General features: G+C 37.4%; 1 protein-coding gene across 43 annotated transcripts in view; it reads left to right on the top strand.

Moving 5' to 3' along the window:
* UTY (ubiquitously transcribed tetratricopeptide repeat containing, Y-linked) overlaps window positions 1-13,755 on the top strand; it is a 249,115-nt gene that overhangs the window by 159,740 nt on the left and 75,620 nt on the right. For 35 of the 43 annotated variants that reach the window (XM_063804975.1, XM_063804974.1, XM_063804973.1 and 32 more), the window contains one exon: window positions 173-378. In XM_063804975.1, the coding sequence (XP_063661045.1) occupies window positions 173-378 (206 nt within the window). 43 annotated transcript variants of the gene reach the window in all.

The raw sequence follows: 13,755 nt of genomic DNA, 5'->3' as shown, positions 1-13,755 counted from the left end.
ACCCTGACATGATGGTTATACAGCCAGAGCTTCAAGGACCTGCTGTGTAACTCTGATACCAAATGGCTTGGAGCCCTCTTAAGGGAAACTGATAAAGTTTTTTAAAATACTTTGACATTTTAATTGAACTGAATACAACTTTACTGATTAACAAAACTTATTATTTGTAAAGATCTTGGACTTTTCTCTACCAAAACTTTGGTAGAAGCTAACAATGAACATATAGTAGAAGTGAGGACACAGTTGCTGCAACCAGCAGATGAAAACTGGGATCCCACTGGAACAAAGAAAATCTGGCGTTGTGAAAGCAATAGATCTCATACTACAATTGCCAAATATGCACAATACCAGGCTTCCTCCTTCCAGGAATCATTGAGAGTAAGTTTTTCTTTCTTCCTTTTTTAATTGTTGCTATTTTTTAATAGTGCATATTACTTTCATAATTATTGTCTAGTGCATACTGTTAATAGTATGTTTTTAAAATGCTCATAGATTATTAAACTTTTATTTTATTTTATTATTTTTTATTGTTTTTGAGACAGAGTCTCATTCTCTCTCACCCAGGCTGGAATGCAATGGTGTGATCTCAGCTCACTGCAGCCTCCGCCTCCTGGGTTCAAGCGATTCTCCCACCTCAGCCTCCCGAATAGCTGGAATTACAGGCACCTGCCATCATGCCCAACTAATTTTTGTATTTTTGTAGAGACAGGGTTTCACCATGTTGGCCAGGCTCATCTTGAACTCCTGACCTCAGGTGGTCTGCTTGCCTCAGCCTCCCAAAGTGCTGGGATTACAGGTGTGAGCCACCATGCCCGGTAAACTTTTAAAAATGTAAGCAAAATTACAGTATGTAAAACACACATTGCTAATGGAGAAATAAAGTTCCTACTTTACATCTACCTTATTTTTGGAATTTTTTATTTTAATGATAAACTAAGCCTACTTACTGTTTGCAGAATGATACTTAATATGAAGAAAATTATCTGGTCAGCTCAGGTATTTACTCAGCCATGAAGAGATGTTCATATTTTACTTTATCTGGATAATTTTTCTTTGGAAGCATTAGCAGTCTTCCTCTATTACTTGTCGTCTCTAAAAAAATTGTAGAAGAAGAAATTTACAGAAATGTGTCAAAAATACATGGAAAATTGAAAAACAGTATCTTAAACAGGACAGTGGTTAGTAAAACACCTAATAGTAAATGAGGAGAAACAGAATTGTTAGAAATAAGAGTTTTTGAATTTTTTCAAAAAAATTAAGAAAATAGTTAAGCATATGCAACCACAATTATATTTCTCAAATATTTGTTTGAATTGTTTGTTCTTAATATGGCCCCTTTAAATTACAAATTTGGCCAGGCGCAATGGCTCATGCCTGTAAAACCACCAATTTGGGAGGCTGAGGCAGGCGGATCACTTGGGGTCAGGAGTTCAAGACCGGCCTAGCCAACATGGTAAAAACCATCTCTACAAAAATACAAAAATTAGCCCTGTGTGGTGGCGGGTGCCTGTATTCCAAGCTGCTCTTAAGTCTGAGGGAGGAGAATCACTTGAAACCAGGAGGCAGAGGTTGCAGTGAACTGAGACTGTACCACTGCACTCCAGCCTGGTTGACAGAGTGAGACTTCATCTCAAAAAAAGAAAATAAATGAAATTATAAAATCGAACTGCATTTTACCCATTAGATGAAAGAATGTAGAAACCTAACTTTTTTATAAAGCTGTTCCTTAAAACTTAATGAAAGTTTTATGGCTGAAAAATATGTTGTTGCAAGTTTCAAATTTATAATTTGTTAATATCATTGACCTCCAGAAAATGTTTAAAATTCTGACCTCATTTTATGTTTTCATCACATTGATATCACAGGAATCTGATTCTGCTGTGAAAATAGTATATTTTTAGGATTTTTTGTTATATGGTAAACAGAAAAGTAATGATTTAACAATTTTTGTTAAATTCCGTGGCATTGGTTATTCATATTATTGTGCAGCCAAAACCACTATGCATCTGGAGCACCTTTTTATCATCTGAAACTGAAACTCTGACCCCATGAAACAATAACTCATCATTAGTTAATGAACCATGAAAATCTGAGACAGGTCTCAGATAATTTAGAAAGTTTATTTTGCCAAGGTTGAGGATGTGTTCATGTGACACAGCCTCCGGAAGTCCTGATGACATTTCCCCAAGGTGGTCAGAGCACAGTTTGATTTTACATTTTAGGGAGACATAAGACATTAATCAACATATATAAGATGAACATTGGTTCAGTCCAGAAAGGTGGGACAACTCAAAGTGGTGAGGGGTCTTCCAGGCCACAGGTAAGTAAGAGACAAATGGTTGTATTCTTTTGAGTTTATGATTAGCCTCTCCAAAGGAGGCAATCAGGTGTACATTTGGCTCAGTAAATAGAGGGGTGACTTTAAATAGAATGGAGGCAGGTTTGCCCTAAGCAGTACCCAGCTTGACCTTTCCCTTTAGCATAGTGATTTCACGTACCCAAGATATTTTCCTTTCACATTTCCCTCATTAAAAACAAAAAATATTTTGGAGAAAGCATTTCAGAAGAAAATGAGTCTCTGGTGTCAGGTTTTGTCTGATCTTTCATGGCTAGGATGGTTTATTCCTATTTAAAAATTTGGCAATACTAGACTCTAGCAACAGGTTTACTATCGTTTTTGAAACATTTTTTCTTTCTCCAATTTCCCATTAAAGACAAATCATGGTAGGATCTATTTTCTTTATTATATTCGGCGATATTATTTGTATAAAGTGCCACAAGAATAGTTATTTTTCCAATAGGCTTCTTTTTTTAATTGGCTTTGACGGAACTTTGTTTCATAGAAGTAGTCTCAGCTAAGACTTTTTTAAAGCTGAGCCCAGCCTTGGATTTGTACTATTAATACCTATGAGTTGGTTGAATTCCTCTACTCTTGATTTTCCAAGATAATATTGGGGCTCCTAGGCCTGTCAGAAAGTGACATTCTTTACTTACCACAGGACAGTAACTCTCTACAGGGACCATGCAGACAAAGGTATGAGGCCAGATTTCCCAAGGGAATTTTATTGACTCCATAAGTCACATTTGACTCCTTTAAGGAAAGCACACCATTTCAGTCAAAGCCTTGGTAAAATAACCAGTTTCTTCCATTGTGTCCTCTTAACAATGAAAACATTTTTATTTCACTTATGCAAATAATTGTATTGCCATAATTGTTAAGAATACTTTCAAATAGTTTTCAAATTTTGGAGAAATCAGATAGAAACAAATTTGCTGCAAATTTTCTTCATAAGAGTACTCAATTGTTAACTTGAAAGTTTTCTTGACTCTGCGAAACAAAGGATCAGCAACATTTTAAGCAAAAAGTTTAAAAGATTACTTCGAATTCTATTAGTTTAGTCCATGCAGGTAATTCCTGTTCTGCTTGATATTCACAAACATTTCAGCTCTGCAGGAATCCTGAAAGTTTTTTCTGTATTCTCATGTCACAGTCTCCAAGTTATCAGAAACTTGCATTCAAGAGCACCTGTTAGAGTTTATAGCTGATTATAAAACAACCTTCTAAAGAGGACCAAATAAAGACAACAATTGTCTATGGATGACTAAAAGTTTTAGAGCAGTCATAGTCAAAGACACAATTGACAAGAAAATTTGTTACCTCTGTGGCACACAATAATTTAACATAACTATTATAATTGTTACTAATAATGTACATTTACACATAACAGAATTATAGGAGTTTCCCATAATTTTGGAACACCATAACAAATGCAGCCCCAAGAAAGCCAAGCACCATTTTATATTTGACAATGCTTCCTATATAATTCTTACGCCAAATAAACCAAATATGTCGTTTTTGGATGTTAGGAAACCTATTAATATTTTAAAGGACTAATTAGGTCAGAAAAACACAGAAGTTATCATTTGATATTGGAAAATTTGTCAGATATTAAAGATTTAAAGTACTTGATATTACAAAATAGGATCAGAGGTCATTGTAAAATAAATCATTAATTTAACCAGAGTGATAACTCAATAATTTTTTTTTAAAAAAAGGTGAAAACCTTCATTATTTGATTGAGGATACTTAACTTTACAAACAATGAGCCCTTATAAAAACAGCATGAAACCAATTAAATTTGTTATCCAAAATTTTATAAACCATCTGTAAAATTTTCATTTTGATCTTGTTATAAATTCCATACTCCTTTATAATCTTTCTTAAGGAGTTGGTTAATGCTTCAAGAAATCCTTGTTAATCTGACATAGGGCACATATGCTGGTCTTGTATCAGTGTGTCTTTGACATTAATGGTTAATTTATACAGGAACTGAGTTTCTCTTATCTTTCAAAATTGTCCCTTAAAATCTCACATACCTCTTTTGCAATAGTCCTTGGGCCTTGAGGAGTTGAATAGCTTTAATTTCTGGACCTGTTTCTCAGGAATGCAGTTTATTTTGGTTGGCATCTTTTACCAGCTTGAAGTTGAGGCTTCAGTGTTTAAGCCTCAGCAGGACTCTGTTTTTAGACCAGGAGTCAAAGCTCTATAACTCAATATCACAAAGACTTTAAAAGCACATACAGCAAGATACATGGACATATAACCTTAATTTAAAGAAACTTGTTTCTAATCTCAGTTTTTCCTAAGCAAACCAAACTTAATAATAACGGCATAGGAATTATTTTGATAAAATGTAAACTCTGTTAGGCCAGTTAACAAAAGGCAAAAGAAACAACCTCTGTTCTTGTCACAGAATATTCTGTTGGAAAAAAACATTTTCTTTAGATCTTTAAGAATACATTGTTAGCATCAGACCACAACAAACAGAACCCTCAGAAGAAAATTTCAGAAGAAAAACAAACTTGTCTGAGCTGAAAATGAATTGAAGGGGAGTATTACTATTATGTGCCTTTGTTGTTGGTGTTGGTGGTGGTGGTTGAGATGGAGTTTCACTCTATCGCCAGGCTGCAGTGTGATGGCATGATCTCAGCTCACTGCAATCTCTACCTCCCAGGTTCAATTTTTCTGCCTCAGCCAGTCGAGTAGCTGACACTACAGGCATGCACCATCACACCCAGCTAATTTTTATATTTTTACCTGAGATGGGGCTTCACCATGGTGGCAGGATGGTCTTGATCTCTTAACCTCGTGATCCGCCCGCCTCAGCCTCCCAAAGTGCTGTGATTATAGGTGTAAGCTACTGTGCCTAGCCTAATTTTGCCTTTTAAAAGGGGATAGAAAACCAAAACAAGCAAGATGCAATAGAAGTTGAACTTTGAGTTAAAAATCTCTTATAATTTATTAAATCAACCCCTTATGAAAATTTCATTGTTTTACAAACCAATCCTTTAATGTATAAGTGTTTTTTGTTTTTTTACATCAAACCCAATCTCTAGAAAGACCATTGTAATTTCCCTTTAATCATAGACAACTTGATCATACGAAAGTTGGGGTTTTTTTTTTTTTTTTTTTTTAATAAATCCTCTTATTGTGACTTATGCAGATGGGTTGTGATATACTTGACTCTCTGGTTTGTCCTGAACATCCCTCTTTCTTAAACAACCAGTTGTTTTACTTAGGACTAAATTTACCATACAAGATGCTTTCTCATATGAAATTATTTCTCTTTAAGCTTTCTTACCAAAACAAAATCTCTTTATTTTTATAAAATTTCTTTTTACCTCTTTTATTTGCTGGTTCCTTTTACTTTATTATTATTATTATTATTATTATTATTATTATTATTAGAGACAGTTTCACTCTGCTATCCAGGCTGGAGTGCAATGGCATGATCTTGGCTCACTGCAGCCTTTGTCTTCCAGGTTCAAGCAATTCTTCTGCCTCAGCTTCCCAAGTAGCTGGGATTACAGGCGTACACTATCATGCCCCGATAATTTTTGTATTTTTAGTACAGACGGGTTTTCACCATGTTGGCCAGGCTAGTCTTGAACTCCTGACCTCAGGTGATCCACCTGCCCGGCCTCTCAAAGTGCTGGGATTACAGGTGTGAGCCATCGTGCCCGGCTTACTTTGTTTTATACATAACCTAAGCTTTGAATTAGATAAAAAATTGTTCACCTTTTTAAAAAGACACCCTTTTTTCTAGAATGGATATTTTCCTACAAATATATTTTTTATTGGAAAATAAGCAAATAATAAAACATCTGTTATTTAATTTAACTTTAGATTCTAAATTTTGACAAATTTATCTGCAAGTATTTATCCTATTACATTTACTTTAATTTAATTGTTTAGCTAGATTATTTATAAAAACCACAACTGTAATTATTTAAAGTTATGAGACCACCATTGCAAAATTATAATGGAGACAGTGAAAAAGATTTCGCCTAATTGACACCATCTTGCTTCTAATCTCCACACTGTCCTTGTTCATTCCTGGGGTGTAGGCCAAACTAACTTTGGAGAAAGTTAGTTTATAGTTTAACTTTGAAACAAAAACAGTAACATCTCTTTTCTAAAGTAAGCCCTACTACCTGTGGACTATACTGCTTGAAGCCAAAAGATTAGAAGTTATGGCAGTCTTACTAAATTCAAGATGTAACTATTTTTATTAAACTAATACCAGTGTCTTCTTTATTAAAGAGCACACAAGTAGCCGGGTGTGTTGGCTCATGCCTGTAATCCGAGCACTTTGGGAGGACAAGGCAGGCGGATCACCTGAGGTCAGGATTTGAAGACCAACCTGACCAACATGGCAAAACCCCATCTCTACTGAAAATACGAAAATTAGCCGGGCACGGTATCATGTGCCTGTAATGTCAGCTACTCAGGAGGCTGAGGCAAGAGAATCACTTGATACCAGGAGGCGCAGGTTGCAGTGAGCCGAGACTGTGCCACTGCAATCCAGCCTGGGTGACGGAGCAAACTTCCATCTAAAAAAAATCTTTTAAAATCTCATTACGATATTTCAAATAGGGCAAACTGCTGCTATTTCAGAAATACAGCCATTGCTCTGTCCTTTTGGCCTGACTTGCACAAAGGTGGCCTTTTACATCAATAAAGCCCTATAGTAGCCAAAATCAAAAGAGTTTCTCCTCTTTTTCTTTTTCCTTTTGCTAGCCGTTTTTCTTCCCCTACCGCGCCATCTTTTTTTTTCTCTCTGTCTCTGTCCCGTGGGAATTTAGTCACTTCAGAGGCTTTTTTTCCCCACAATTTGGAACTTCCTTTGGATTTGATCAAGTCATATAGAGTTGATCAAATCCAGTGGGAAAAAGACCGAAAAAACAACAAAAACAGAAACAAACAACAACAAAACAGTTAAGCAAAACAAATGATCACACAGTTTATATGATTACTGAGTGCTCTGATGGTAAGGAGAAATTAAGACCAGCTGGTTGTTAATTTTAACTTTAGCCAAAGCAAACCACAGTTCAGTTACTTACCTATGGGTGGGTCTCAGGCTGATAACTGCTCTATACCATCCTAGAAGCGGGTTAAAAAAAAAGAAAAGAAAAGAAAACGAAGAACAACTCATCTCCCCTGTTGAAAGAGAGTACAAACTCCATAAAGGAGTTACCTGCCTTCCATCATCATGGAAGCAGGAAAAGCATGCCTTCCTTGTGTTAGAAGCAAGTAAAACTCAAAATAAGTTGTACAGCAAAATAAACTTCGGATCTCGAACAAATTTTGGGAGATCAGGGATTCTCTGGAGGGGCTTCTTCCATGCCTCAGTGAATTGTCGTGTTGGTATAGTGCATAAAGATAGCTCAAGCTGGTACCAAGCACCAGTAGGAGATTCGTGAAAGGTCAGAGGCACCTCCACTCAAAATCCCTCTTTGGTTACCTCAGTGTGAACCCCAAAAATCTCGAGAGAGGTCTCAGTTAATTTAATTTAGAAGGTTTTATTTTGCCAAGATTGAGGACACACACCCATAACACAGCCTCAGGATGTCCTGTCAACATATGCCCAAGGTGATGAGGGTAGTTGGGTTTTGTACATTTTAGGGAGACATGAAACATCAATATATGTAAGATGAACCATTGGTTAGGTGTGGAAATGAGGGACAACTCATTTCTGGGGAGGTGGTCTTCAGGCCATAGGTAGGTAAGAGAAAAAATGGTTGTATTCTTTTGAGTTCCTGATTAGCCTCTCCAAAGGAGGCAATCAGATATACATTTATCTCGGTGAGCAGTGGGGTGGCTTTGAATAGAATGGGAGGCAGGATTGTCCTAAGCAGTTCCCAGCTGGACTTTTCCCTTTAGCTTAGTAATAAGATAGTTTCCTTTTACAGTTTCTTCCCCAACCCCTTAATAATCTCTGTTTTGTTTTTTTGTTGTTATTTGTTTTTGAGATGGAGTTTTGCTCTTGTTGCCCAGGCTGGAGTGCAATGGTGTGATCTCAGCTCACTGCAACCTCTGCCTCCTGGCTTCAAGCTATTCTACCTCAGCCTCCCCAGTAGCTGGGATTACAGGCATGCGCCACCACACCCAGCTAATTTTGTATTTTTAGTAAAGACGGGGTTTCTCCACGTTGGTCAAGTTGGTCTCAAACTTTTGACCTCAGGTGATCTCCCTGCCTTGGTCCCCCAAAGTGCTGGGATTACAGGTGTGAGCCACTGCGCCCAGTCATCTCTTTTTCACATTCTTTCAAAATACGTTTCACAAATTCTGGGTTGCTCATGTAAGTGGGATCATAAAGTGTTTGTCCTTTCATGTCTGGCTTTCTTGGGCAGGTTCATCTGTGTTTTTAGCAGTATAATTTTACTATTTTTTATGACTGAATAGTAACTCCATTAAGTATGTACCACATTTTGTTTATCTATGCACATTTGAGTTACTGTGTTGAGTATCGCTGCTCTGAAAATTGATGTAAATTACGTGTTCTAGTCTCTACAACCGCTGGATTGTGTGGTAATTACTTGCTGAACTTTTTAAAGGACGACTATATTGTTCTGCGCAGTGCCCGCACCATGTTAATTCCCACTGGCGTTGCCCAAGAGAATTTACAAGTATTTGCAATGATTTACAATGTTTTACAAGTATTTTCTCCAATTTTGTTTATTGTAATTTTGCTGTTTTGGTAATAGTGTCATTTGATAAATTTTTAATTTTTGTGAAGTCCAGTTTATTTACTTACTTTGTTGACACATTCTTTTGAAGTTTAAGAAATCATGGCCAAATACCATGTCACAGCATTTTCACTTGTTCTCACAATTTTATAGTTTTAGCTCTTATGTTTGAGTCTCTGATCTATTTCAAGTTAATTTTGTATGTGATCCAAGATAAAGAACCAACTTTGGTTTTTTGCATGTAAATATCTCGTTTTTCCAATCCCATTTGTTCAGAAGACTGACCTTTCTCCTGCTCAATGGTCTTGGCAGTCTCATCAAAAATCACACAAGAGTTTTTGTCTTGATTCTGTGTTCTCTTTTATTGGTCCGTATGTCTGTCTTTATGCTACTACTACACTATTTTGATTGCTATAGTATTATAGTAAATTTTGAAATTAAGAAGTGTTCGTTTCTGTTCATTTTTCTTTCTTGAGATAGGGTCTTGCTCTGTCACCCCGGCTGGAGTGCAGTGGCGCGATCTCGGCTCACTGCAAGCTCCACCTCCTGGGTTCAGGCCATTCTCCTGCCTCAGCCTCCTGAGTAGCTGGGACTACAGGTGCCCGCCACCACGTCCAGCTAATTTTTTGTATTTTTAGTAGAGACGGGGTTTAACCGTGTTAGCCAGTATGGTCTCAATCTCCTGACTTCGTGATCCACCCACGCCTGGCCCTTTCTTTATTTGTAAAATACAACTTCTATTTTAAAGACAGAGGGTTTATGTGCAGATTTGTCACTTGGGTTTAATACTCCCAGGAAGTGAACATAGTACCCCACAATAAGTAGTTTTTAGCTCATGCCCCACCTCCTTTCCTCTCACATCTAGCTCACATTTATGTCCATATGTACTCAGTGTTTAGCTCCCACTTATAAGGGAGAAACTGCAACACTTGGTCTTCTGTTTCTGAGTAAATTTGCTTAGAATTATGGCCACCAGCTACATCCATGTTGCTGCAAAGGACATCATTTTGTTCTTTTTTTGACTCCATAGTGTTCCATTGTCTGTATACACCACATTTTCTTTATCCAATCCAACACTGATGAGCACCTAGGTTGATTTTATGTCTTTGTGTTCCCAGACCAAACCGATGATTGGGCTGCTTATTCTCATGGGCCAATAATGAGATGCAGATGAACTGGGAAAGAAGAGCATTTATTTCTGAAGTAACCGGGTACAGGGAAAAAGCCAGGAAAATTACAAAGTATTCTAGAGCTTATACTTTCTAAGTTACATGTCAATGTGTAGTGTGCATTCATCTAAACTCATAAGTGATCAACAGCTTCTAATTTATAACCGAGGGGTCTGAGTTTTGAAGACCTTCCTCTGGAGCCTCAGTAAATTTACATAATCTAGATGTGTCCAGGTGCTGAAGACCTTTATCCTGTTTCCTGCTAAATCGTGGAGGTTTAGGGAGTTTCTTTAGACCACCAATAAAACTTGTTTGTGTAGGTCTGGGGAGTTTCTTCAGATCCCCAATCAAAACTCATTTAATCCTAAGCAGAATCTGTTAAGAATTTGTTATCTTGTTATCTACAAGGCCCAGAAAAGGCCTGGGCAAAACTCTTGATGGACTTTTGTTACATTCCAGCCTTTATGTGAGGGCGCACTGACTCTTTCAGCTTTTAACATTTAAATTAACCACTCAGTCAGTGCTGAAACAGTTGTGATGGAGGCCTGCCTGTTCAGCTGTTAATGAGACCTGGCTTGCCACATTGGCTATTGTGAATAGCGCAATGATGATGAACAAAAGAGTGCATGTCTATTTTTGCAGAATGCTCTGTTTTCCACTGGGTAGATACCCAGTAATGAGATTGCTGGGTCAAATGGTAGCTCTATTTTAGGTTCTTCGAGAATTCTCTAAACTGCTTTCCACAGTGGCTAAACTAATTTATATACCCATGAACAGTGTATAAGCCTTCCCTTTTCTTCACATCCTCGCCAGCATGTGTTGGGTTTTTTTGTTTTTGTTTTTGTTTTTGGCTATTTTTAATAGTAGTCATTCCGACTAATGTGAGATAGTATCTCATTGCGATTTTGATTTGCAATTCTCTGATAATTAGTGATGATTGAACATTTTCCTTTTTTTTTCTTTTCTTTTTTTTTTTTTTTTTGAGACGGACTTTCATTCTTGTTGCCCAGACTGGAGTGCAATTGCACGATCTCCAGCTCACTGCAACCTCCTCCCAAGTTCAAGCAATTCTTCTGCCTCAGCTTCCCGAGTAGCTGGTATTACAGGCATGTGCCACCACACCCCGCTAATTTTGTATTTTTAGTAGAGACAGGGTTTCTCCACATTGGTCAGGGTGGTCTCAAACTCCCAACCCCAGATGACCCACCCGCCTCAGCCTCCCAAAGTGCTGCAATTACATGAGCCACCATGCCCAGCCACATTTTTCCCATTTTTTTGGCTGCCACTTGTATGGTTTTTTTTTTTTTTTTTTTCTCCTAGCAGAAAACAAATTATATGTCCTCTTTTAAGTAGACATACCCTTTTCATATCCTTTGTCCGTTTTTTAATGCGGTCATTTGTTTTTTGCTTGTTGATTTGTTAAGTTCTTTGTAGATTCTGGATATTAGACCTTGGTCAGATGCATAGTTCACCAATAATTTATCCCATTTTGTAGCTTGTCTGTTTACTCTGTTGATAGTTTTTGTTTGTTTATTTTGCTGTGCTGAAGCTCCATACCTGAATTGGGTCCCACTTATCAATTTTCATTTTTGTTGCAATTGCATTTAGGGACATAGTTAAACATTGTTTCGCAAAACCAGTGTTGAGAAGGGTATTTTCTAGGTTTTCTTTTTTTATAGTTTGACATCGTACATTTAAATATTTAGTCCATCTTGAGTTAATTTTTATATATGGTGAAAGGTAAGGATCCAGTTTCATTCTCTGTGTGTGGCTAGCAAGTTATTCCACCCAGCACTGTTAGTTGAATAGGGAGTCCTTTCTGCATTGCTCATTTTTATCGGTGTTGTTGAAGATTAACAGTTGTAGGTCTGTGGCTTTATTTCTGTGTTTTCTGTTCTGCTCAGTTGGTCTGACAATGTGTCAAAACAGCAGTACCATACTGTTTTGGTTACTGTATGTAACCTTATAGTGTGGTTTTAAGTCAAGTAGTGTTTTTCAAGATCATTTTTCTATTGAACTTCCTTAAGATTAATTTTTTTTTTTTGAGACGGAGTCTCACTCTGTCGCCCAGGCTAGAGCACAGTGGTGCGATCTCGGCTCACTGCAAGCTCTGCCTCCTGGGTTCATGCCATTCACCTGCCTCAGCCTCCCGAGTAGCTGGGATTACAGGCCTGTGCCACCACATCCAGCTAATATTTTTGTATTTTTAGTAGAGACGGGATTTCACCATGTTAGCCAGGGTGATCTGGATCTCCTGGCCTCGTGATCTGCCCACCTTGGCTTCCCAAAGTGCTGAGATTACAGGCGTGAGCCACTGTGCCCAGCCAAGATGAATTTTTTAATCCTGCAAAAATTATTGTTGGTATTTTGATAGAGGTTACATTGAATCAGTGGGTCACTTTTGGTAATATTGACATGTAAACAGTATTTAGTTTTCCAAACTGTAAGTCCTTATCTTGGTCTTGATCTTAGAAGAAAAGCTGTCAGTCCTTCCTAGGTTCAAAGTTATGTGTTTTTCATATATGGCCTTTATTATGTTGAAGACCTTACCATTTGTGCCTAGTTTGTAGAATATTTTTATCATATATAAGGATATTGAATTTTGTGAAATTGTATTTCTTATCAGTTGAGATGATCATGTGAGTTTTTTCTTCATTTTATTAATGTGTGTTAAATTGACTGATTTTAATATGTTGTTAATCATTCAAGAATTTCAGGAGGAAAACCCACTAGTTCGTTACATACAAACTTTCTATAACGTGTTTCTGAATTCATCTTACTAATATTTCGTTTTTATTTTTGCGTTACTATTTATAAGATACATTGTTGTGTTCTTACAGTGTCTTTGTCCAGGGTCTCATGATAAATCTAGGCTCAGAGCATGATAAATGGAATTTTTTTTTTTTTTTGGTGAGATGGAGTCTCACTCTGTCACCCAAGCTGGAGTGCAGCGGCATGATCTCGGCTCACTGCAAGCTCCGCCTCCCAGGTTCCAGCGATTCTTCTGCCTCAGCCTCCCGAGTAGCTGGGACTATAGGTGCCCACCACCACTCCTGGCTAATTTTTTGTGTTTTTAGTAGAGATGGGGTTTCACTGTGTTAGCCAGGATGGTCTCGATCTCCTGACCTCGTGATCTGCCCGTCTCGGCCTCCCAAAGTGCTGGGATTATAGGTGTGAGCCACTGCGCCCAGTCAGTAAATTTAATTTTTAAAAAGTTTTTGAGAAGCATTAGTATTAGGCAAAACAGAGACCAGTATTTTAGACAGTCCTTAGATGAATTAGAATGTTACAGATAAGGTTCTCTCTTTTGAGGGAACAAATGAGGAACGAAATTGACACCTCTTTTGTAGCAACACTGTACCAGGCCTTTGATGGAGTGAGGCAAGCACAACTAAAAAACACTGTAGTATTTCCCACTGATTTGAGTGTGACTTTTTCTAAGTTGTTTACCTGGATGCTGTAGATCTGTGATTGTTTTCCATAGATTCCATCAGGTTATGTTAGGTAGTTTTGTGGTTTTTTTTTTTTTGGTTTTTTTTTTTTGAGACACAGTCTC

Source organism: Pan troglodytes, chromosome Y, assembly GCF_028858775.2.
Source record: "Pan troglodytes isolate AG18354 chromosome Y, NHGRI_mPanTro3-v2.0_pri, whole genome shotgun sequence".
NCBI lineage: Eukaryota > Metazoa > Chordata > Mammalia > Primates > Hominidae > Pan > Pan troglodytes.
Note: the sequence above shows the minus strand (reverse complement) of the source record. Positions and strands in the feature narration are given on the sequence as shown.